Here is a 26,557-nt window from a genome sequence, read left to right on the forward strand (position 1 = left end):
TTTTAGGAGACATTTGAAAATATTTGGAATGGACCCCTCCGGTTGGGATCTGCATTCAACACAGCCATCATCGGGGTGTTTGGGGTCATTTCCATTTAAAGCTTGAACCTTGTCGACTCTATCTGGCTGTCGACAGAGGATCGGGTTTCGTAGGCTTTATGCCCTTGATAGTGAATTCTTATTGTTGTAGGCCCTGAAGGCCTAATATGAATGTTTTAAAGCAAATATACCGGTCGCCACAACTTTATATTTGCTTAATGGGTCGAACCCTGTCGACCCCTATTGACCCGTATAGAAGGATCGGTTTCGAACCTGAATTCACTTGTCAACCCGCGCAGCATCCCTAGACGTCACGTGTGTACCAATAACACGCTCGTCAGGGCCCATGCGGGTTTGGGGGCATTTTATAATTGAACCCTGTCCACTCCTTTTATCTGCATAGGAGGATCGGGTTCAAATTTAATAACTCGCGCAGCATCCCTAGACGTCACGTGTGTACCAATAACACGCTCGTCGGGACCCATGCAGGTTGAGATTGTACTTTCCCCTTTAGTGTACCTATGTGTATACAATTTATAGTGCACGTGCAGGGGTATTTATTTCAGACTTTGTTGACGCCTTCTGTCTGCTTGCATAGAAGTTGCAAATCCGGTGGCGTATCGTAGCAGCTTCTGAATTGAGTTGTTCGCTGCTTTGTACAGGTAGACTATCGTGCACTATTTGTTGATTTTTATAGGTGGATCGTAGTGCACTAACTAATCTCCTGCCTCGTTCGTAGATGCTTGTATTCGTTGTAACTCTTTGGCACTTTGCTTATGGACATTATATTGTGTACACTATGGGTCTTCTACAGTAGTTTATAGGAGTATGCATCTGTCACCAACCCCTCCATGCACACTGATTGGTGTTGACCATATGATGTAGACAAGGGGGGGTCAAATCAAATCCTAATATTTGATTTTTGACTCCTCTAGCTCATTAATGTCTAGTGGAATTGTAGCTCATTATGAGCTGATGTTTAGTTATAAAATTAATGTTTGGGAGCAAGATTTGGTGGGTGGAACTTGTTCTTTCATATTCTTCTTGAATGGGGGCTGCTGCAGTTTTTCTTCTCTGGATTTCTCTCCCACGGTCAGCTGCTCTCTTCGGGTTTGTTGCTGCCTCTTCGGGTGGCTGCCTGCTTTACTGCTATGGCACCTTTTTGACCAAGATTTAAATTCCCTGTTGGGACTGTAATTTGCCTCCTGGTTTCCTGTGCTGAAACCGTGGCTTTTGCTTTGTTCCTGGTTGATCCCGTGGCTTTATTCTGCTTGGATTTTTGATGTGTCTCTTGGGATTTCGGCAGGGAAGGCTTCTGGCTTTTCATTTCTATTATTTTTATATGGAATTTGAGGGGTTTTTGGGACTGTTTTGGGACAGATTTCTGGACAGATTCCTGTACAAAAATCTGGACTGAATTTTGTCTTTTCATTTACCCCTTTTAATTGAATTAATTAGGGGTTATATTGGCTGTTTGTATTCCTCTTTTTGTGCCTATAAATAGTAGATGTTTGGGCTGTTTTAAAAAAAAGTGATATGATGTAATTTTTGGAAGCCATAACCTGCAGGTTCTTCTTGGAAAAGCTTGAGAGCTTTGTCCACCTTCTTCCACCTCCTTTGGAAATCTTGCGAGCTCTTTCCAACCTTCGTCTCGGCTTCTAATCTCTTTCGTCTCTCCGCAAGTGACCACCCCACCTGTATCCCTCTTCTCTAAGTAAAGCAACTTTAAGGTGTCTTGCTTGAGTCGTTTAATTTTAAGAGTCAAGTTTGTAAGTGTCATGAAATGTAATAGTTTTCTCTAATATTATAAAAGTATATTTGTTTCTTATTTTTATGTCTTTTAGAATTTGGTGGATTTCTTTAGCAATTTTAGTATTTCTTTTATATAGGAAGTCTTTCTTTTTTGTGATCAAAAATTTGGGTCCCTCTCCCAAATTTTTGATTGCATCACCATATGAGGATATTATACCCACTGCATATATGTTGCTATAATCTATAAAAGCTCTATTCATTGTATATTGCATCATATGTATCTTTCATTGATTTACATGGCTTTCATCACCACCTTGTGAACAATCTGTCGAATATACGAGTGTATGGCTATATTTGTATAGAACCTATAACTTCTACATCATTTCAATCGATGTTACATATGAGTGGATTGCCAGTTCTATTTATATTGACTTCAAGCATGCCATTATCGCTCATGAACGATCACAAGTATCCCATAGTTGTTCGTAAGGGATTCTTCCTTCACTAGCTAGTTGATGTTGACTACTAGAATATTGTGATGACCATTTCCTTTGATGTATCTTCTTGGAGCTTGATTGTCGTATTTAAGTGATACTCATTACAACTCCCCCAAGCATATTTTGTTAGCATATCATCATCCCACTTGCATGTTTATTAGTGTTTTCATTCAAATTGAGATAATTATCCTTCATTTGCCATTGATTGTAAACATGTCATGTTGAAAGTTTGCGACTATTCCACTTGATCACTAACTTGCACTTGATTGCATGACTTTTGAATGAGTACTTTACCTTTAAATTAATGTGACAACTCCTTATCATTTCATTGGAGCTTTGATGCCATCATTCAAATCAAGTTCTACTTGATTTTGAATCAAATGAGACTCAAGATACAAGTTCAAGTTTGAGTCAAAAATGTTCAATCAAATTCATTGTACAATGTCATTTGATTAGAGTCCGAGATGAGTTTCTTTGTAGTTTGTTCAAGTTTATAATTAGTTCATTAATATCCAGTTCAAGTCCCCCTTGGTCAAATTACAAGTCCCCATGATTGTTCAAATCATGATCAAATGAGGCTCAAATTATAGCATGTCCTTTTGTATTTTTCTTTTAGATTCAAATTGAATTAAAACCCCTTATATCATTTTGAAGTTCATAAGTCACTCTCACTTGGTTCAAACCAAGTTCAAATACATGTCTACAAGTCCTTTGTTTGAGTTCAAGTCTGAGTTCAAAATGAGTCCTTGTTGAAGTTCAAATGTTCAAGTGTAGGTACAAGTCATATGTACCCTGTTGTCATTGCAAGTACAATTTCATATCCAAATTGTTCAAGTTATGACTGCTTCAATTTCATTTAATTAAGTTCAAGCCCTTCTTCAGTCATTTGATTTGAGTTCTGAGCATAGTTCCAAGTCCTTGTCTTTATTTCAGACAAAATTTTGTCAGCCTCCCGGCGTCTCCCCAGTTTAGGGGAAAAACCAAGAGGCCGTCTACCCGCCACATCAACAAAGACGTGCACGGTTGGTGTTGGTGAGACACCGCGGCGGTTTTTTGTTTTTCTCCCACCACGCCAACAAAGGCGTGCATGGGGTTTTTTAAAAAGCGTTTTATTTGAAAAGATGACAGTTTATTTTTCCCCCGCCCGGGGGTACTTATAAGCACCCCCGCCTCGCCGTAGGTGACGCACCGGGGTCCCATCCCACCACGCGCACCAAAGGTGTGCTTGGGGCGGTTTTCCGGTTCGCCACGAACATTGAAGCAGAGTTTTGAGTTTAGAAAATAATTATACTTAGTTAATAATTAATTATAACTAATTAATAATTATAATTAATTATAATATATAAAAAGAAAACAAAAACCCCCTCATCTCCCTTCTCTGGCTTACGGGTTTCGGCCGAAGAAGCATGCGAAGGGGAGAATGTTACCTTCACAGCAAATGAGCTCCCTATGTTGCTTCCGATCAAAATGCCGCAACTTTCAAAACGACAAGAAGGGAACGTCGTCTATGGCAGGGGATCGGGCAGAGTGGAGATCGGATGAGGGGCGACTTGGGATCCCTGGATCGGGATCGGCACAGTGGAGAGGTCGGAGGAGAAGACGGGATGGGGAGTTCGGAGCTTCGGGTTCGACGGAGATTGAAGGAGGAAGCTCGGTCGGCAACGTAGGGTGAAGTTTCTCTCTCTGCTCTCTCTTTCTCTCTCTCTCTCTCTGGACGGCTTGGTGAGATCGGGAGGATCGGGATGGGGTGGAGTCGGGTGAGGCTAGGGAATCGACGGGATCTCTGCGGCTTGGAGAGGAGCAGTCGGGCAAGGAGGATCCGGAGTCGGACTAGGGCAGTGAGATCGGAGGCTGCTGCTGTGGGAGAGGAGGTCGGGATTTGGTCAGAGCAGCTACGGGAGTCGAGTCTCTGGTCGTGGAAGCAGCAAACGGGAATCGGGATCCAGGAGAGGTTTCGGTTGTGGGAGAGGAAGTGTGGAGGAGATGGATCGGGAGCAGCGAACGAAGGCCTTGGCTTCGTTCGGTATTTAACGACGCTGAGAGGAGCGGAATCGAGGCGAGCCCATGCGCGAATGGACATTTTCGGCGCCGTTGCAGACTGCGGCACTGTAGCAAACGACGAGATTTTGCAGGATTTGAAGGATGGGCAGCCGGCTTCACAGGTATGATGTGGATTTTCTCTCTTCTTTTTTTTTTTTTTTTTTTTTTGAGGTCAACAATTATATGATTCAAATGGACTTGCATCATGTATTTATAGAGCAAAGAAACAAAAAACACATCATAATATTCCACTAGAACCAATTGCTTGCAAGCTTTATGAATCTTTATTTGATTGGAGAGCCAAGCATATAAGGAAGGAGAGTTAATTTGATTTACATCACATGTTGCTTGTACAATAAGGAAGGGGCTGAACATTGCTTACTAGAAAGGTAGGGTGCTACTTGCTTTGGAGCAAATGGTGGAAATCAACTAAAGGGGGGCGACCAAGTTTGATTAATGTTCTTGCTTTGAAGTTGATGAATGTTGATGATAATGATGAACTTCAATCTTGATATAGCGCTCTAGTTTGTGATATGGTCACTGATTGTGTGCATGTATTCATATTGCATCGGCTTCTAAATCTTGTCAGCGCTATTCAGAAATTAAAGAAGGTCAAACCTATTCCAGTATAATTGGCCACGGCCATATTACACTGCATCTTATAAAGGGAAGAAATAGAAGTTGTTGCTGAAGGAACAAAAAAAATGAGTTCAAGTATTTGTTCTTGTACAGTAAGCGCTGAACTTCTCACATCAGAAAAAACCAAACTTTTGATGGTTGAGAGAAGTTAAAAGATTACTATAATAGCATGCGTGTGTGTTTATGAAAATTAGTTCTTCAATAACCATTGTCCTTATACATACAAAATAAGTTTTTGAAATATTGGCGCTCCACCTTCCATCAAGGAGAAAGCAGGAAAGAAAGAAAGCAGTCTAGTGAAGATCTTCATTGCAGGCAGTAATTGGGTGTCAAACTGATGTAAAACCACATGCAAAAGGAGCTTGATAAGAAATTTAAGAATAATTGACAATGAAATCTCAATTAATAACTTATTGAAATAACAAGCAAATTCATTAAAGAATCTTAGTTTACTACTTGCTTAGGCGAAGGAGCACATATAGAGTAACCAAATCTAGAAGATAAACAAAAATAGTAGCCATGCGAAGAGCTATTAGCTACCAATCCACAATTTAATAATGAGAGTTTCACCTCGGGGATTGATCACTCAACTACACTAGGCTTTGGCGAGAGAAGATTATCCACAATAGAATCGAGGTCACTCCGAGGAAGAAGGCACCTAGGATCGTCGCCCTTGGATAGGTGGCCGGAGTGGTGGAGGATGATTGTCGTCCAATGATGATCCAACGTCCCTTTGACCTTTGCTCGTCGATCACGTCAACTAAGGTGTAGTGGATACGGTCGAAGTATTCTTCAATGGTGTCGTCGAAATCAAAGCCCACGTCAAAGAATGGTGATTGGATAATGTCGACTTGATCTCGATCGTCATGCACAAATCCAAAGTTCCATTCGGGTTCCGCCATGCATTCTCGCCAAGGGTTGAAGGAGTACCCAAGGGGAAAGGAGGTGGAAGGGCATCGTCTTCTTCTCCTCTTGGCTTCAAAGTTCCCACGGGAGAGAGTAGGGAGAGAGGGTGGTGGGAGAAGAGGGAAGGGGTGGGCGGCGGGATTCCCAAGGAAAAAAAAGGGGGGGAGGCCGGTGGGTGCAAAGGGAGAGGGGCTAGGGTTTGGAGAGATTAGGTTTAGTGGAGTGTATGGGAGATTAATCAAAATCTGAGAATTAATTTCAGATTTGATTAGGTTTGGGAGGGAATTGACTTGAATTTGAATTTCAAATCAAAGGCATTAATGCCTTGAATGGGGGAGTTAATGAGGGGAGCAAAGTGGGGGAGGCCGGCGATTTTGAAGAGAGAGGGGGAGGAGTTTTAATTCAAATTCTGAAATTAATTTCAGGATTTGAAAATTTGGGAGGGAGATTTATTTGAAATTAATGTTTTAATTTCAAATGGGGGAGGGGTTTAATGTGGCAATTAGTGAGGGGAAGCCTCATAGGAGGCCGGCGGCATGTAGAGGGGAAGGAGGAGGGATTAAGGGGGGAACCAAGCTCTTTCCAAAAAGGAACGAAAAGTTGGAGGGAAATTAATAACTCCTCCAATTAGGTTTCATATGAAATTTGAATTTGAAAACTTTCCTTTTTTAGAAATGGCCATATATATAGGCCTCAAAATGACAAAGGAAACAAAAGGCTAAAATGTCCCTTGTGCTACAATAGCGACTAAATACCCATAAGTGTAAAAACGGAAAAACTGAAAAATAAAATAAACTACTACATAAAATGACTTAAAATAAAACTCCTTATCGTGATCGTCGATCTCCGATGGTAAACGTGTCGAAATTGCTGACGATTTCCTCATCACAAACCCTAAAAATTAGCTCATGAGGTTGACAGTAACGTGCATGAACTGTAGCAAACAAAGGCCAATTTCAAAGAAATTTTAACTGGATAAAAGTAACCGCTTTCATAAGCAAGAACAGAGAGAGATACCTAGCCCCCCTACAATAATTGCATTTTCTATGATCCCACATCAATGAATCAATAAAATATAAGGGAATTAAAACTAAAAGGTCCCCAAATATTTAGACGCTTTGCAAATATAGTGTAGATAAGTTTCCTTCGACAGGCTGGTCTTCTGCCAGAAAGATAAAATCCCACTGTGTTAAGATGAATGAGAGGATCCAAAGAATTTCTATAGACACAAACCCAAACAAACTATGAATATAGGAATTTCTATCAAGTTCTTGCAGTTTAAGATATCTAAAAAAAACTTCAAAAAAATATATGATCACAAACCATAAATTGAAGAGCAAATGTGCTGATGCTTTGAAGGTCCTAAATTAAAAACAGAAAATAAGCTTCAAGGGATTATATATTGAATAGCAAGAAAGCTATTTTACTTTTTTCTTAATGTTTGGGTCTCTACTTTGAAGTAATCGTTCAACTTCAGGAGCAAGATCCCGTGCCATTTCAGCAGAACAAATATTCCCCAAAGCACATAGAGCAAGACCAACGATATACTGGTTTGAATGGTTGAGATCTCTGTCTACGGGTCAAGGGAACCAAATAAGAATTTCAAACAAGTCATGTTAGCTAAAAGTTGTAATAAGTACAAAATAGGTCCAAATAAACAACAAAAGTTACTGGATACTGTTTTAAGGAGTTTGTGACCAGCATGAGAACTTCCTGTCTCTCATCAAGAAGTAACATAAGACCAAGATAGCCTATTCGTTTCTCAGGAAACCCAGCAGATGCTATCAATTTGAGACATTCCATTTGCCCAAAATGAGTGGGATAACCAAGCATGTGAATGAACATAAGTTTTGCAAGGTTGCGATGCCTATATTCTTGGTCATTGTCACTAACTGCAGCACGGATAGCAGCACACTCTTTTCTCACAACAGCTCGTTCTTCAGCAGCAGTTTTGCAGGCCCTTATGGCTCTAATCATATCTCTGCAATCACAAATTAAATGCCACACAGAAGATACGTAATTCAAGTATATCGTAAATGACGGATTCAAATAGAATAACACATTACAGTGGTAAAAGAAATGGTAAAACAGTTAATGCAGACAAAGCAGGCTTATTTCATAACGTTATGATTAAGAAAGATAAGCCCAAAGCAAGAAATTATCTATAGGAAGTAAGACTTCCCTTTGATCTACTATATCTAAATTAGTAATCTTCCTCTCTCAACTATAACAGCTGAAAACAATAAAAATGGACAAAGCAGCTTCATGTAGGGCCATGGATGATTCCTTTAGTTGAATTCTGCAAGCAAAGTTTTCTAAAATTACACAGGAAAGCGTCAAGTACATAAAAAAAGGGTAAAGTTAAGCAAAACAAGTCAAAATAGTTTTGTTTATCTAACTTTGTCAAAGGTATGTTTGGGCATTACATATCAACACAAAAAATGCATAAGTAGCCAGCCAAACTGAAACTCTTACAAGTTCTTAAAATTCACAATCATGGCATTGTCATAATACAAACTGTCTGTGGTAGCACAACGACTACTAGTCGATAACAATTGTCTTAGACAATAGAAAGTCTACAGGCGGTGGGCCCAAGGGGGGCGGAACCATGGAGAGAGGGGGCGGCTAAGTAGATGGGGCCCACTAAATAATTAAGCATTGTATTGGAGAGAAATTTCAAATTAGGGGCTGTTTAGGGATTAAACTTTTGTCCTTTTGATTTTAATTAGTCTTGTCTTGCTCGGGTTAGGGTTATCTTGAATTTGGTAATCAGAATTTGAGATCTTGGTGTTGGTTTTGGGCTCTAGACTTTGGCTAGAGATTTGGATAGTTGAATCTTCCTCTCAATTGAATATTCATTATATATGGTTGTTTCTTGTCCCTCTACTATTGAATTTAAAGTGTTTTCTCCTTGATTTTACTACAATTTTGGCAAAAATTGTTGTTTATTGAAATTCTGCTCTGTTTTCCATTATTCTGGGTTGTTTTATATCAAAATGACATCAGAGCATGTCAATCTAAGGGATATCAATGGTCGGAAGGAATGTTGAAGTCTTGGAGGGAGAACTTGGACAACTCAAATCAAATTTTGAGGAAAAGATTTCTTAATTTCAAAATCAAATCGCATCCGTTAATGAAAGGATGGAGGGAAAGTTCGCCTTGGTGGAAGATATGCTGAAGAAATTGCTAGAAGCCAAACCCAATCCGACAACATCGGAAGCAATAGAAACTATCGGTGATCATGGAAGAGGTGAGAACCCTAACACGTTTAGGGGAAGGGAAAATCCATAAGTGATCTTAGAGGGTGAAGAAAGAGTGTCTCCTCTAGAATCACTTTCTAAGAAGGAGATGAGCATTGGCTACAAAAGAAGGGGTGCTGATTTTTTGAAAAGAGATGATGATTTCGATTGCCGGGGTGCTGGTTTTGAAAGCAGAAGAGGGGACTTGGATGAAGAGTTTGGGTATGATCGCCGGAGAGAAGATCATGACAACTGTTGAGCATCTCCTCTACGAGGGATGGGAGGCTATAGAGGATTCAAGGGAAATAGGGATGACTCGAAGGTGAGGAAGCTGAAGATGTCAATCTTTGAGGGAAAAGATGAAAATGGCTTGATCTATAAAGGGGATGATCCTTTGCAGTTAACGAGTTGACAGAGTAGGAGAAATTGACAGCTACAAGACTGTGCTTAGAAGGGAATGCACTAGCATAGTACCAATGGAGGAAAAGGAGGCGACCATTTGGAGTTGAAGGGAGTTCAAGAATTGCTTACTAGAACGTTTCTGAACCAGTAGGGGAGGAGACTTCTATGAGCAGTTCTTCGCCCTGCGCAGGAGGGGACCATGGCAGAGTACAGTGACAGGTTCGAGTACCTTGCTAGCCAGGAGCCAGCTAGATTGACTCTCAGAGACAGTACTAGAAGGAAATTTTAAGAAGGGGCATAAACTTGAGATCCGAGCAGTAGTTAGGGTGATGAGGCCACGAGACTTGGGGGAAGCCATAGAGCTAGCGTAGTTGGTGGAGGACCATAAGTATCTGGAGAGAGGGTTAGGGGGAGCAGTTCAGGGGTTCATATAGAATGACCACTACCTTCTTAGCTCCCAAGGTGCCTGCACCAGGGAGTTTAAGAGAAATACCAAGGGAGAAAGCTGGAGGAGGGGGTAATTTCAAGAAGCTTATTGAGAAGGAGACACAAGAGAAGAGGGATAGGGGGTTATGCTTCAGATGTGATAAGAAATACATGCCAGGGGAATAGGTGTAAGGACCGAACTCTTCAGGTTCTCACCGTCTGTGATGAAGAGGAAACTGAAGAGGGAGGTGAGAGCTGGTCAGTGGTGGAGGAAGAGAAGTTGCATCTGGATGTTGCAGAAGTCTCTCTAAACTCTGTGGTGGGATTCACCCCAAATCACAACATGAAAGTGAAGGGAGAAATTGCTAATAGAGAGATAGTGGTGCTGATAGACAGTGTAGCAACCCACAATTTCATCTCCAATCAGATTGTCGGCCTATTGGAGGTAAAATTAGTGGATACAGATAGCTATGGGGTGATGATGGGCACGAGAAAGGTGGAGATGTGTAGAGGAGTATGTAGGAGAGTGGTGTTGACCATTCATGGGATCCAGGTGAGGGAGGATATTATTCCCTTGGAATTGGGGAGCACTGATGTCATCCTGAGAATGAAGTGGCCACAGACCTTGGGAGATACCAAGGTCAATTAGGGAGTACTTAGGGATGGAGCTAGTGGTAAGGGGAGGAGGATGGTGATTCAGGGAACGCCAGGCTATCCAAGGCTGGAGTATCTCTCAAATCTCTTATCATGACCATACAGGAGGTGGGAGGAGGATTTTTGGTGGAGCTGCATCGCTTGGAAGGGGTCATATTGGAGGATGAGGGAGACATTTCTTCTTCAGTACAGACACTCATACAGTAGTTCAGTGAGATTTTTCAACCTCCCCAAGGCCTACCTCCACAGAGAGAGCTGGAGCATGCCATTACTTTGAAGGAATGGGTGTCACCGATCAGTGTTTGTCCGTATCGCTATCCTCAATTCAGAAGGATGAGATTGAGAAGCTGATCTGTGAGATGTTAGAGGTGAGTATCATCAGGCCTAATGTGAATCCTTTCTCTAGTCATGTTTTACTGGTCAAAAAGAAGGATGGGAGCTGGATGTTTTTTGTGGACTACAGAGCACTGAATAAGGGGACAATATCGGATAAGTTCCATATTATTGTGATTAATGAGCTCTTAGATGAGTTGTATGTAGCAGTGGTGTTTTCCAAACTGGATTTGAATTCAGTGTATCATCTAATCAGAATGAAGGAGACAGAAGTTCCGAAGACAACTTTCAGGATACATAAGAGACAATGAGTTTCTAGTGATGTTGTTTTGGCTTACTAATGCCCCTGCTACTTTCCAGTCTTTGATGAATATAGTGTTCAGGTCATAACTCAGGAAGTTTGTCCTGATTTTCTTTGATGGCATACTGGTGTACAACAAGACTAAGGAGGAGCATTTGGAGCACTTGAGGTTAGTGTTAGTTGTTCTACAGGAGCATCAGCTGAGGGCCAACCTAAAGAAGTGCAACTCCGCACAGGCTAGTGTGGAGTATTTGGGACATGTGGTATCCCTGGAAGGAGTGACGATTGATCAAACAAAAATTAAAGTAATGCAGAAATGGCCTCTGCCTTAGAACTTGAGGGAGTTGAGGGGTTTTCTAGGACTAACTAGTTACTACCGAAGATTTGTAAGGGGGTATAGTACCATAGCTTGGTCATTGACTGACCAACTGAAGAAGGATAGCTTCTTGAGGGGAGAGGCAGTGACCCAGGCTTTTGAGAGACTGAAGAAAGCCATGACTAAAATCCCAGTTTTAGCTCTTTCGAATTTTAGACAGATTTTTATAGTAGATATCGATGCATCCGAATATGCGTTGGGGTCGTACTCATGCAGAACCACAGACCTATAGCATTACACAGTCAAGTGCTGTCAACTAGAGCTAGTCTGAAGTCGGTATATGAAAGGGAATTGATAGCGATTATGTTGGCTATTCATAAGTGGCGCCTGCACTTGATGGGTAGGCATTTCATTGTCATGACAGATCAGAGGAGCTTGAAATACTTGTTAGAATAATAATGGTGACTAAGGATCATCAGAGGTGGTTGTTCAAACTGTAGGCTATGATTTTGAGATCCAGTACAAACCAGATTTAGAAAATAAGGCGGCGGATGCTTTATCAAGATGTATTGGGGAGCTCCAGGATATGGCAATTTCATTACCACTAATGGTAAACTGGACTTCTATAAAAGAAGAGAGCATGCAGAATGAGGAGATGAGGACGATTAGAGAGGATTTGATGAAGGATACGAGTAGCCATCCGTAGAGAGACTTTTATATTATGGGAGATTTGTGATGCCACGAACCTCCATCCATATTCCCCACCTACTGCATGAGTTTCATGGGAATGCAGTTGGAGGCCATTTTGGGATAGAGAAGGCATACAGGAGACTAGCGGCTGAGTTATATTGGAAGGGTATGCATAAGGATGTGGAGGAGATGGTGGCAAGGTGTATGTGTGTTAAAGAAACAAGTACATGGCTATAGATCCAAGTGGGTTACTACAACCATTATCACTTCCAAACAGGGTATGAGAGGAAGTGTCCATGAATTTCATAAATGGCCTACCACGATCGGAGGGGTTCACAGTTATTATGGTGGCGGTTGATAAGCTGAGTAAGTATGCACATTTCATCCTCTTACGACACCCCTACACCGCAGTAATAGTGGCAACAGCATTCATCAGGGCGGTGGTTAGATTACATGGGATTCCAAAGTCGATAGTGTCTGACCGAGACAATGTGTTCCTCAGCCAATTTTGGAGGATTTGTTCAAGTTGCAGGGCACTATTCTCAAGAGAAGCACCACCTACCATCCTCAGACAGACGGGCAAACAGTAGTAAACCGGAGTTTGGAGACTTACTTGAGGTGTTTTGTTTCTGAAATATCGAGGATGTGGGAAAAATGGTTAGCATGGGCTGAGTATTAGTACCATACATCGTACAATTCTACATCTCAGATGACTCCTTTTAATGTATTGTATGGAAGGGACCCCCACACTTATTGCACTTTGGGAGAGGAAAAATACTAGTTTCTTCAGTTGTGCAGTACTTGAGGAAATGGACAAGATGTTGGAGGAGTTGAAGAAGCATCTGTTGATGGCACAACAAATCTTGAAGAAGCAGGCAAATTCCCATATGAGAGACATACATTTTGAAGTTGAGGAGAAGGGGTTCTTAAAACTGCAATCCTACAGGCAGAGGACAGTTGCTAATAAGAGGAACGAGAAATTGGCCCCGAGGTACTTCGGCCCCTATGAGATATTGGATATGATCAGAGCAGTGGCGCACCATCTGAAGTTACCCCCATTCGCCACCAGACACCCCATTTTCCATGTCACAATTGAGGAGAGCTCTAGGGGAGCATGCAATTAGTGTAGAGTTACTAGCTACACTAATAAAGGAGTTGGAAGTGGTCTTAGAACCACTGGAGCTAAGAGGGATAAGATTAGTTAAAGAGGAAGGTGCTTAATCAATTTATCACCATATGATGTAGACAAAGGGGGGGGGGGGGTCAACACGAGCCCAAAATAAATCAAATTTTGGCTTCCCTTGAGTCTAGGGTTCCGTGCGGCCACCTTGTTTCCCGCGGTGGCTGCTTCGGTTCCTGGTTTGGGTTGATTTCCGTGAGCATGGGGAAGGATTTCTATGCTTATGGTGCTTAGTTTCTTGTGTTAGAATTAATGTAATGTGTCTCTTGGTATTCCTCTTTCATACCTATAAATATGGGAGGATTTGTAATGTTTGAAAAAAGTGAATGATAAGTTATTTTTGGAAGTTTTAACCTGCGGGTTGGCTTTGGAAATCCTGCGGGCTCTTTCCACCCTTTCTTCTCGGGCTTCTAACCTCTTTCGTCTCTCCGCAAGTGCCACTCCACCTGTATCCCTCTTCTCTAAGTGCAGCAACTTTAGGGTGTCGTCATTTTATTTGCAATAGTCGTTTGTATTGGTGTAAGTTTTCTTTTGTTTAGTTTAAATTGAAATGTAAGAGTTTGTTCTTTCCTACTTCTCGTCCTTAGTCATTTTCGTCGGTAGAAGTCCGTCGTGTCTTTTGTGATCAAGAGATATAGGGTCCCCTATATTTTTTTGATCGCATCACCATACAAGGAAACCTCCAAACTTCCGAAGACTATATTGTTGAATTGATTAATAGTGTTCAATAAGATTTATGATGAGATGCTTCTATCTATGTTATTATTAGATAGATTAATGTTTATCTCTTTTAATTAAGAAGGATTTCCAATGGGATAGATATCGCCAACTCAACAATACAAAATCAGATCCCTATTTCTCCATTCAACAATGCTTCTATTAGTCCGAACAAAGTTTTTTTCAGCCCAGGGGAATTAATAATGCATAGAAAAGACTTTTTTTTTTTTGGTTGCCAATCATGGTGTTATTGACTAAGATTAAGTTGTTTATGTGTGTGCTTCATTATCATTAAGTAAATTATTAATTTATTAGTGCTTAATGTGTCACTAATTTAATATCTTTATTTATTTAAGTGTAGTTCTGCCATTTAAAACAAGACCTGGTTTTATAAATAGTGCCAAGGGTTACATAACTCAGATGGTGATAAATTAAATATTTTTATTCAAGTTCTATAAGAGTTCAAACCCATATGGATGTTTGAAGATTTCCCTCTACTTCTATATGCTTTGAGGATTGAGTGTCCTGCCTTGGACTCGATAACTCGATGTTTTACAAAATTAAAAAATAACTTCATAATTCATTATATGTCTCTTCTCCCCTCCTTTCTCTCTCATTTGTCTCTTACATTCGTCTTTCCAATTTTGCTCTATGAGCTAAGATGGCTAACAATTCTTAATAATGATTAATCATAAAAAAAAATCCATCAAAGCTACATGTATAAACAAATTTCAATCTAATAACCTAAATTATGCTGCAATGAAAAGTAGACTGAATGCTAACAACCATGCCAAAGTAAAAGTCTCCAATCTCAAAAATATATAATAAAATGAAGTTTATGAGCAAATCAATATGTGATTTCAAAACATACAACATTATAATGGGCTCTTTCCTTCCTATCTAAACCTACATTCTACATTACTTTCTATACTTGTTGCATCATTAATCTTTTCGTTTACAAAATGATGAGTTAAACATGTACTTAGGTAAAAGCTAAATGTTTGTTATTTCCTCAACATCATCATTAGTATTATCCCAACTATTTGTAGTTGACCTAATGCATATGGATAATAGAAAATGGGAAATGCATTATAGACAAATATTTTAAACTTACACAAGTATAAACTAGTATGGTCAAAAACATGCATCAAAGCATGCTTTGAAGCAAAGAAATTCGATGCTAGGGACTTGTGCTTTCCTCTACCACAAAGTGTAAGCAAGTCGTGAAGCGCAACACTGCACGCACATCACATGCTTTGCACTTTAACATGTGGAGCTTGTATCAAGATCGCAACTTGTGAGACAAGTTAGAACTTACAAGTGGTTTATTTCACTGTCGATTCAAAGGTATTTAGAGTTCACACAAATAGATTTTAGATTTTATAATCTTAATTCATTGAAAATCGCAAGTATTGCATTTGTCTCCACACATCACATGCAACTCTCAACTCTTCAACTCCTTGTTTAAACAAATGTCATATCAAATGCAAAGCCACTCTCAATAGCCATCTTCAGGTGAATAACAGTAGACATGATATATGAATAGCAAGAAGCATAAGATGCAGGTGACCTCACATGAATATCAAGAGACTCAGAAGTTGTCACAGTATATGTCAAGTATTCTTTCTTCACTTTGCTTTTTATTGTTTTTTCATCTTTTGCATTTAAGCTAATACATAAGATAATTGAGAATTCTTATTCAACTTCTTACATTAATTCTACTTAAAAGTATGCATAAAAAATCTCAATTTAAATATTTTAAATTTGCATTTATAATATTTTTTCTTGTTAATATTTGACTTACAATGCAATAGATCATTTCAAATTATAATTTGCATAATGCTTATTGAATATTTAATATTTCATAATGCTCCATATGATATCTGCAGTTCAATTAACCGAAATATGCACTTTGTTTGAGCTTTGCGCTTCATCTTAGAAAATTCCCTTAGTGCATCACATTGTGCTTTGCTCATTAATAACCTTGGTATGAACATAAAATATTCAATGAAATTCTCAAAATTTTATTAGGCCACACACACCAGAACCTTACAAAAGGCTCACATGATTAATCTACCAACTAGGACCTCGCTAATTTAAAGACAAAATGTTAGGCAGAAGTATCCCGCCTCCACAGCAGTCCCCCCCCCCTTTTGGGGTGGGGTCTACAAGTAACAGAATAATTAGGAGGGAAATTCAAATTAGGAGGGTTATTTTGGGTATTTTGCTATTTTTGTATGCTTAAGGAGGATTGTAAACCTAGGGTTAGGTTATCTTGTATTTGCTGAAATTTGGAGAGTTCTGATGTAGGCAAGGGGGGCGTCGATTCTTGCGGAGAGAAGAAACAGATTAGAAGTTGAGACGAAGAGAAGGACAAGCTCGCAAGCTTTCCCAAGAAGGAGAGGAAGAAGTGGAACAAGCTCTCAAGCTTTTTCAAGAAAATACGCTCGGACTTTTATGTCCAAAAATCACATTATAATATACTCTTAAACCCAATTAAAAGGCCAGAAATAATCCCATAACAGCACCCGAAAAGACAGCACAGGAACCGGGTAAAAAGTTGATTTTCCTTTGTTGGGTGCTGATTCCGATCCCCTGTGTTGCCTTTTCGGTTTCTTCCCTGGCTGTTTTCCCGTGGCTGCTTTACCCGGTTCATGTGCTGTCTTTTCGGGTGCTGTTATGGGATTATTTATAGCATTTTAATTGGGTTTAAGAGAGTGTTATGGTGTTGTTTGGCTGCCCCTTTTATTCTATATATAGGAGATGTTTGTGGCTGTTTTAAAGAGTTTTTTTAGAGTGTTGTGTGCTAATTTTTGGAGTAAAAAAACCTGAGGGTGTTTTCTTCTTTGGGAATAGCTTGCAAGCTGTCTCCCATCTCTTCTCCTCTTTATAGCTTGCGAGCTATATTTCGTCTCGGCTTCTAATATCTTTCTTCTCGCCGCAAATGACCACCCCACCTGTATGTTTCTTCTCAGCAAATTCAAGCTCTTTTAGGTGCCTTTATTTTGTGTTTGTAAGTGTCAAGAGTTGTAAGGTGTTCGTTTTATTTTCATAAGTTTGTAAGAGTCGTCTTTATCTTATAAGAGTTGAAATTTTTCTAATTTTTAGCATTTTCTGTAATTTTCTATAGCCTAGGTTTGTTTTTATTTTGCTTGCAAAAATTAGATTTTTTTCAAATTTTTGCTTGCATCAAGTTCTTAGGTTTTGTTTGGGCTCTAGCCGCCGCCTAGAGATTATGAGATTCGGATCTTCCTCTCGAATTGAAGATCCATTACACCTTGTTTGTTTTCTTTCATCTACAATTCAATCAAGAGTGTTTTCTTTGTTTTTCCTCAATTAAACTCTAAAAATATGTTTGGCGAGGCAGCTGAAATTTTGATTTCAGCAATTGTTTCTGTTTATTCCAATATTTCCTATCACAAAACTCCTACATAGTAATCAAGAATGCTAGAAAACGTCATAAACTTGTCCTAGAAATAATAATAGTGCTACAATTTTCCTGATGCAAATGCTAGCTTGTCTGAATTTTCTAGCAAATGCAATCTCCATCATACCTAAAGCAAATACCTTCAGACCAAGAATATACAATCATTAAATGTGTGAACCAACAAACGCCCAATACTGCATTAAAAAATGTGTTGAATTTTTTTTTTTAAGATCAAAAATTTCTTAAATCGCTTAAGGCCTTCCTATTGCACTTTCTCTAAAGCAACAAATAGAATTACTCCATAAACATCCTGCTCACAACATGGAAGTTATCAAAATTGTGTCATTACCTACCGAGTGACCTAAGCATTAAAAAGAACGCAGAAAACAGTCCATCCTAAGCAACAACTTAAACTTGAACAGACAGTCCAAATAGCAATAATGGATCCGTTTGAAAGTTGAACCACAGGATTCTACATGGTGTGTGGCACGTGATGCCAATGCTCAACATAGCATGTGGCATTAGTCCAAAAACGGGAAAACATGGCGTGAGAGAGCACATAAGTTCCTGAATCTTGGAGGACCATTGCGACAATAAAGCACTTCTATCTATCTAGTTGCGACTTCCTAGCTTCAGAAATATTTCTAAAGGAACTTCTTGAAGCTCAAGGTTAAATGTTAAACTTTCCAAACATATCTCTCTGAAATCAAATATTAAGACAACAGAATGGAAACTTCTATAACATTGCTCGGTAGCACAAGCCTAACCATTAATTTGTACCAAATGTTAGGTATCAAAACTAATTAGATTAGATTTGATCAAAAATTGCTACCAATTGTGTCCGCGGTATCCTCCTGAGGACGAAATGTTCGCCAATTTGTCCCAATAAAACCAAATTTCGGAAAGGATTCAAGAAAGCCGGTTTAAAGAACCGATCATATCTACAGTAAATTATCCAAAAAGTTCCAATGAAAAGATAAAATCTTAGCTCACCTAAGACGAGTCCCGGACGAGAACGGATTCATGGTTAGCTTCTCACTTTACTCGATTCCCGGAATCCCGAGCTACACAGTCGGCGGCAGGAAATTGGATGACAAAACCCGGAGTCTTGGGAGTTGAGGACGAGATCCAGATAAAGGGCGGAGGAAGGGAGATATGTAAGCAAAGGGGGATCGGAGATCGGTGAGCTCTCTGCGTGTGGAGCTATGGCGGAAAAGAAGGGCTGGATCTACGAGCGGAAATGGAGCTGTTTTGTGTTTAGTTCGCTGTCTCTGCTCTCTCTCCGACTTTTTTCATTTTATTTCGAATATATATATACACCTTTAATTTTCTTATAACATTATATTATATAAAAAATAGGGTATTTACATACAGACCACTTCATTTAATGATATTGACATATCTAACACCTAAAATTTTAATATTAGTTTGATACCGCTCATATAAAATTTTAATATCAAATATATCACATATATTTCATTCTTACCACTCATTTCACCTTATATATATTTTAATATTTTATTTCATGCACCCATATTTGTTCTATAAATGATGGACATTTAATATTAAAGTTTTAGTTATTATATATGTAAATAGCATGAAATAAAGTGATATGTATGGAAGAGTTGAAGTCTCGAGACAACTGAATCCATTGAAAAAATGTCTGCAGTAGAAAGTGAACCACGTAAATCTCTCAAAATCAGCACCTCCTTTAGCAAGCAGTATCGAGACAAGTTGGTACAAATTCCAATAATACATATAAAATATGAGGTATATCTACAGCATAGCTTGATAACATAAAGTACAATAAAATTAAGCCAAGCCAATAAAAAGAATATTAAATAAAAAGCATACATACAAGACAGAGCAGAGTCTGATATCAAAACTATTCACCTTGCTTCTTACCCTTTTCCTGGCCTAAAAATAAAAAAAAAATTAGGACTAAGCTAACACGACTCAATAAGCTATCATAGCATAAAATGTAAATCAACAGCTCAAACCAAAAGAACTGAAAACACTGAATTAATAAACTTAAGTATTGTGTGAAAAGCTGAAATTAAAACTTATATTGATAATGAATTTTATTAAGCAATTAAATGACTATTAAAATTGTACTGAAGCTAACTAAAAGATAACCAAATATTTCATAGTAATTATCATAGTGACTCTCATGCCTTAATTTTTCATATATAACTATCAATAGAATTCATTCTCACCGCCAGCAAAATCTCATCTAGCAACCAACAAAATCCTTTCTCACAGACAATATATACTTTCTCACCACCAATTCAAATATTTCAATCTCGGATATTGAAAATAAAGTATATTTTACACCACTAAAATAATCACATTATTGTTGTACAAGTCTACAAAAATGCTCTAACGACTGTTAAATAATTTCCCACTAGTGTTTCATAGTTTGTCAAAACCAAGTTTTTAGAATTTCATCACATTACTGGAGAATGCATATAATTGTATTCTAAAGCTTTAAGTTAACTAAAACACTATTTTTAGATGTTAAAATAAATTTTTAAATTGATAAAAACACGGGGCAAAAAATCTCAAATAAATATTTAAAATGATCATAATATTTATGCTGATAATATATCAAAAGTTACATGAATAAAAATTAGATAAAACTAAGTTTTATTTAGACTAAATTTTAATTTTGATCAGAAAAATCCAAAAAATAATAAATTATTGAAAATTTAAATAAGCAAAATGAAACCTATCTCGACTCAATCAACTTTTCAAATTACTGTGACATTTGAAAAATGACCAAAAATAGCCCAAAATGAAGTTTCTCTCACTAAAAATCCTCTCTCTATCTCTCTCTCACTAGGTAGCTGCCTAAACAAAAATGGATCGAATAGATAGTGAATTTGGATTTTTTTAATATTAAAATTCAGGTTGGCATCAGCATTCACAACACCGGGGCTCCAAAATTCACAATTTTGAATTAATTTCCAAATTCTAGAAAGCGCGGCATCAGGGCTCTAAAAAATAACATAGCATCGGGGTGCTCCAAGGGAAAAATTCTAAATTTTACAAACATGCATTAGGGCCCTTGGAACGCACTCCAAAATATATGCATATCTTTTTCATACAAATAGATAATTCTGAAATATATGCAAGAAATTTCAAATATAGAAATTCAATATATTACCTAATTTCTAAATGAGTCAAACCAGTACAAATAGTACTCTAATCTTGTAGGTCTCACATAACGTGTCCTAAGGATGGCTACTCACTTCCGAGGATTGATGCCCTGGTCAACTCCATGGTGGGTTATCCAATCATGAGTTTCCTATACGCCTTCTCTAACTACCATCAGATGAAGATGCACCCTGAAGATTATGAAATAACTACATTTATCATAATAGAAGATTTTTATATCTACAAAGTCATACCTTTCGAATTGAAAAATGTTGAAGTGACTTACCAAAGAATGATGGATAAAGGTTTCAAAGAATAGAAGAAAGAAATATCAAAGTCTATTTGGATGACTTCCTAGTAAAAAGTTGATCTCCCCACCAACATATCAAAGACCTGCATGAAACATTCCTTACTCTCAAAAAGTAGAACATGAGGTTAAATCCTCTAAAGTGCACCTTCGGAGAAGTCGCGGGAAATTTCCTAAGGTTTTTCCTTACACCTAACATAATCAAAATCAACACCAATAAGGTACAAGTTATATTCAATATGAAGCGCCCAAAATTCCCAAGGAAGTTCTAGGACTCACTAGGTGAATAGCCGATCTCAGCCGTTTCATTTCCCAGTTGGGAGAGAAGATGTGTTCCATTCTTCAAAATCTTTAGAAATGCAAAAAAAAAAAAAAAATCTCTTATAAAGAAAATTATAAAATTGCCTTCCAACAATTTAAAGTCCTCCTCACTTCACCGTCACTTTTGCAAACACACTATAAAATGTATGTCATTATTGTTGTGGTTGTCATACACCATTGTTTCCCTCCCCCATAATTGCCCACTACCACCTATCACTGGCCATTGCTACCACCCATCAACTACAACCGATGTTGCCACCACCCACAGCTCGTCCTTGCCACTGCTCGTTGCCACCTTTTATCGGTCATCACCGTAGTTAGTCACCGCCACCTTTGCTCTCCATTGCTTATCACCTGCCACTGTAGGCCACAAACCACCTTCACCATTGAGCTTTATAATGCATTTATTTTATTTCAAATCAAATAAAAAGAAGTAATTAACTTCATTTATTTTTCACCCATCCAACCAACTTTAAATACAATGCATTCCTTTTACTATGCATTTTTTTTTAAGTAAACCAAATGGCCTCATAATGACATGTGGTCAAGCTTCATTGACATGGATCAAGCCCTATAATGCATGTATAAGTGCATGAGTTGATCTATCATTATTGATATGCTACATAGTATTTGACTACACATTTTAGGGTGACCTACATAACATTCTAGGATAGTTTATCATATATTCTTCTGTGCTCATGTGATAATGTATGTCACACACCTTTGTGACATTTCCAAAGATCATTTTAATCTACCTTATGGCATCATTGCATGCATTGAAACCTTGAGTTTATTTTGACTTGATTCCATGTGATAGTCTAGCCATGTTTTGGATAAGCTTTACTTTGACTTATCTATGCTCTATCAGTTAGATCTCTTCCCAATACAGATGTGACCTTTTAATGGTCATATCCATTATCTTAGTTGTGCTCTTTTGGTCACTAACATCTAGAAAGAAGTTGGTTATGCTCTTTTAGCCATTTTTTCCTTAATATAGTCAAGCTCTTTGGTTATATTATTTTTGGTACCATTTTGCTCTTTTGAATGGGCCTCTTAGCCAATTCATTATCTTCTCTAGTCATGCTCCTTTTCATGAAGCATACCCTTGACTTAGTTATGCTCTTTTAGCTGGGTCACTTCATCGTGTGATCATGCTCTTTTGATCATATTACTCTTGGCTTAATCTTTTTTTAAGCTAATCATGCTCTTTTAGTTGAGTTTTATCTTGGCTTATTCATTCTCTTTTGACTCATTCAATCTATTATTTAGCCATACCTTTGGTTAGATACTTTAGGCTTAATTATGCACATGAAATCAAGCCATTCATTCCTGATAACTAGATAACCTTTACTCATACTCACCATTACTCTCTTTATTTGGAGCTGCTTTTCAATGTATAAAACTTTCTATCAAAGTGTTTGCAACACATTTAATTACTTGAATCTTTTAAGCTTGATAGTTGATGTTCTTAAATATCATCTCTTTCAAAATGATTCATTTGTATATGTATAAATTACGTCAACACAAATTGGGAGCTAAGTCTACCCTTAACTTTAGGATTAGCCTATGACTATAAAAGGTTGAGTATTATTATTGAATGATTGTTCAACTAATAATAGAAATCATCATATCATACTCAAATCTCATGTGACTTGTTCAACCATACAAATAACCTAGAACATATCATATAAATCAATTTTAAAATTAAATAAACTATTTTAGACTATATGTGAGGAGGACATTCATGAAAAATCTTTGATTATTATCTTTTCAAATTTTATAAATACATATCTATTTATTTTCAAGCACTTTCAATACCATTAAATCTATTTTTAAATTTAACAAGAAAAAACAAATAACATTAATACGACGGATCTTAGTTTATTTAGATTCTTGAGATGAGCTAGCTTGGTATCCCATCACAGTCATATAAGTTGACCTCCACACTTTGAATATTGCAAACACTTAAGTACCATATTAGGGCACACCCTTAGCCCTTTAGCTTAGGGTTAGGTTGCTATGACATACAAATGTGCTTAAGTATTTATCATTTTTTTTTTTGAAAGCTCAAATCTCCAATAATCTTAGGCAAGATTGAATCGAAGCCTGCATAAAGATAAATTTGCTGGAATTAATGCCCGCCAAATTGGCTTGGACAAGTCATGCAGAAGCCAAGCATGTTAACACCGGTCAAATTGGAGCCCTAATGAAGTTGAACCAGTTCAAAATGGCTGTCGCTCTCTTCCTCTGATTGACGATGACTGTGATCACACTACAATTCATGCCTCGCTAATGCAACAACACTCACAGTTCTAATTGACAACAAGCAACATTTCATCACCTTTTATTGCTAGAAAAAAAAAGGCCCTTAGAGTTCTCATTATTTAGCTTAGCCATTATTCGATCGTATAGCCCTGCACAAATTGAGGCTTATTTTTTTATGATTCGAAAAATAATAATATATTTATTTTACTTTACATTTATTTTTCTTCCAAACGAACAACCCTTAAAGATTTATTTGAGTCAGCTTTACTCAATGCATTATTTTTCAAATCATTGTCACATTTCTATTTGGCTTGTTGCTTTCTAAATTTTTTTTATAAAATTTTTACAATGATAAGCTACTTTTTACAACTCAATTTAAGCTGTGTTTGGGACGGATTTTTTACTATTTCTTAAAACAACTTTCTAATACAAAAATTATTAAGGTCATGAAGCTATTTATAATACCCTTAGGAGCACATTTTGAAAAGTTGCAGCTTATTATGAATAAGATTGTAAAATTATTGAAGAAAAATATATATATTTTTTAATTGTTATGCCAATTCACGAGTAACAGCTCAATGGCTTGCAGAAGTAGAAAAAATATAATGCTGAATACAGCAGAGCATCAATGACTAGATAGCTGAAGAATATTTCCAGAATAATATATATATATTGGTAATAAGAGCAGTTTCTGCAGCTTCCAGTAGTCATAGAACAGACCAAAGCATTAAGGATGCTGCCTTTGGCTTTCAGTATGTGTTATGTAAAAAAACATGATTAAACTCTCCAATAAAAGTTCAATTTATTCTATAAATGAATTCTTTGTTCATTAGGTTATTAGAATTTCTTTAAAAGCTAAGCATTATAAAAGAAGAAGGAACAGAATTAGCCTCTCAGCCCAACTTCCTTACGCACCTGAAGAACCAAGTAACAAACACAGGTACGGGCAAAGATAAGGTTCTTTAGTATAGAAAAGATCATACAAATTCGCAAATGATAAGTTCATAAGAAAGGATTTTTTAAGGGTCTGTCTGAAGTCCAAACAACAGCAGGCCAATTGTTATTCTTGCATGGAAATCAGTTCAGAAGAGAGTACCTTAAGGCTGTTTATGAAAGCCACTTAAAACAAACTCCCTTGAAACTGAAAACAGACGAGAGAAACAGACAGCAGACAATGCTTCAAATAAAATTCTCCAGACAATATAGTGCTTCAGCAGAATCATTGATCGGGTGAATCGGAGCGGATGGCTAAGAAGAAATCACCAAAACTCGCATTAGCCGAATGCAAACTGAGAAGATTGATTGTTGCAAATGAACTGGTTTAAATTCAGTAAACAAAAAGGAGAAACAAGAAGATGATACATTTAGCATGATACATAAATGCAGTAAAAGCGGACGAAGAGTTAACAACATCAAGACTTTGTCTCACCACGTGGGGTCGGCTACATGAATACTTTTTCGTCATTGTGTCATGTTAAAAGTCAAAATCTCATTTAAATCTAATAAAGAAAGATATTTCTAATATTTTCTAACCAAATCTTTTTAGGTCTACCTCTACCTTTCTTAACATAAGTCAAATTTAATATCTCAACTTTCCTAACCGGGTCATTATAAGGCCTCCGTTTAATGTGACCAAACCATCTAAGTCGACTCATTGTAATCTTATCTTATTTTCTAACCAAGTTATTTTTGTTTTAAGCTTCATTAAAATCTATTTTTAATAATAGCACAATCTAATATATATCAATATTAGCATGTTTATAATGTCTTAAGACAGCTTATGCAGCAAACTCATTATGCTTTAAAAATTGTAAACCAGAGCAGTATGTTGCAATTAAGAGAGAGAGAGAGAGAGAGAGAGTGAAGAGGACATCAGATTTCGACACGTGAACGATCGCCAGAGACGCAGATCGACGGCTACGATTCAGAGCCTCTACTTCTGATTTATTTGCATTTTATTTTATGATTGTATTTCTTGTTTCCTAGTTTGCCCCTATGGGCATTGAGTCGCTTATGTAGCCCGGAAGGGCATTTGTGTCTTTTTTTTTATTTCATTTTGGCCTACTTATATGAGGCCTCATGCATTGTAATAGCTAGTTGATGATGAATGAAAATTTTATTTTGATGATTCTCTTTGTGAGTTCATGAAGCCTCTAAAGATCTCTTTGTGAGTTCGTGGAGAGGAGATCGTCGGAGATCTCTTTGTGAGTTCTACCGGTGGAGTGGTGTTCAAGGTTGGTCATTTGAAATTTCGTTGTTTTTCTCTCCAATCATTTCTTCCCCACTTAGCCGAAATTCCCCTCCTTTTCTCAATTCCCCACCACCACCCAAGCTCCACCGCCGGCCTCCCTTGGCCGGCCCAGCCACCGGCGGCCCTCCCCGCACCCAAGCCGCCAGCCGTCCCTCCCTACCGCTCCCACAACCGCCCCACATCAGCCCACCAGCCAACCTATTTTTAAAATTTGAAATCCAATGCCAAAGCCTTAATTCCTTTCCTATTTTACATCCCCTTCAATTAGGAAATTTGGCCTACTTTTATTTCTTTTCATTTAACGGGAAATTTCCAACGGCTAGAGGCTCAAGCTATTTAGGAAATCTTCCTGTAGAATAAATCTGAGAATCAAATATCAAATTTGATAATTCCGTGAGTTTCTCAAGAGAGGCCACGTCATTAATTTGATTGCTCTCATCTCTCCATGGGGCCGGCCACCTCCTCCTCTTTTCTCTCTCCAATCCCCAATTAATCACTACTTAAATACCTCATAAATACCACTCCTCTCTCACGTGATTTTCAGTTTTTTTTTTTTTTTTTTTTTTCAGATTTCAATCAAGCTCTTCCCTCTCTCTAATTAGAATTTGAAATTAAATTTCAGCTTTCTTCCCCCCACTAAATAACATCTCCTTTCCTTCTCACCTCCACCTCCCCAAGTCCGTCCACCTCCTTCCCCAC

General features: G+C 37.9%; 2 protein-coding genes across 2 annotated transcripts in view; both read right to left on the reverse strand.

Annotated features, from left to right (window-relative positions):
- The window catches only part of LOC110096804 (AP-1 complex subunit gamma-2), a 62,725-nt gene extending 43,878 nt beyond the window's left edge, over positions 1–18,847 (reverse strand). The window contains exons 1-3 of the mRNA XM_020822903.2: positions 18,552–18,847; positions 7,552–7,854; positions 7,301–7,442 (exon numbers count right to left, since the gene is read on the reverse strand). Of these exons, the coding sequence (XP_020678562.1) occupies positions 7,301–7,442; positions 7,552–7,854; positions 18,552–18,583 (477 nt within the window). The 5' untranslated portion in view covers positions 18,584–18,847. The remainder of the gene's footprint in view (positions 1–7,300; positions 7,443–7,551; positions 7,855–18,551) is intronic.
- Positions 18,848–24,492: 5,645 nt separating this feature from the next.
- Positions 24,493–26,557, reverse strand: part of LOC110096815 (spermidine synthase 2) — a 44,906-nt gene continuing 42,841 nt past the window's right edge. Inside the window, exon 10 of the mRNA XM_028701344.1 lies at positions 24,493–24,855. The gene's annotated coding sequence lies outside the window, so the exon portion shown is untranslated. The remainder of the gene's footprint in view (positions 24,856–26,557) is intronic.

The sequence above is a fragment of the Dendrobium catenatum genome, unplaced genomic scaffold, assembly GCF_001605985.2.
Source record: "Dendrobium catenatum unplaced genomic scaffold, ASM160598v2 fragScaff_scaffold_1676, whole genome shotgun sequence".
Classification (NCBI taxonomy): domain Eukaryota; kingdom Viridiplantae; phylum Streptophyta; class Magnoliopsida; order Asparagales; family Orchidaceae; genus Dendrobium; species Dendrobium catenatum.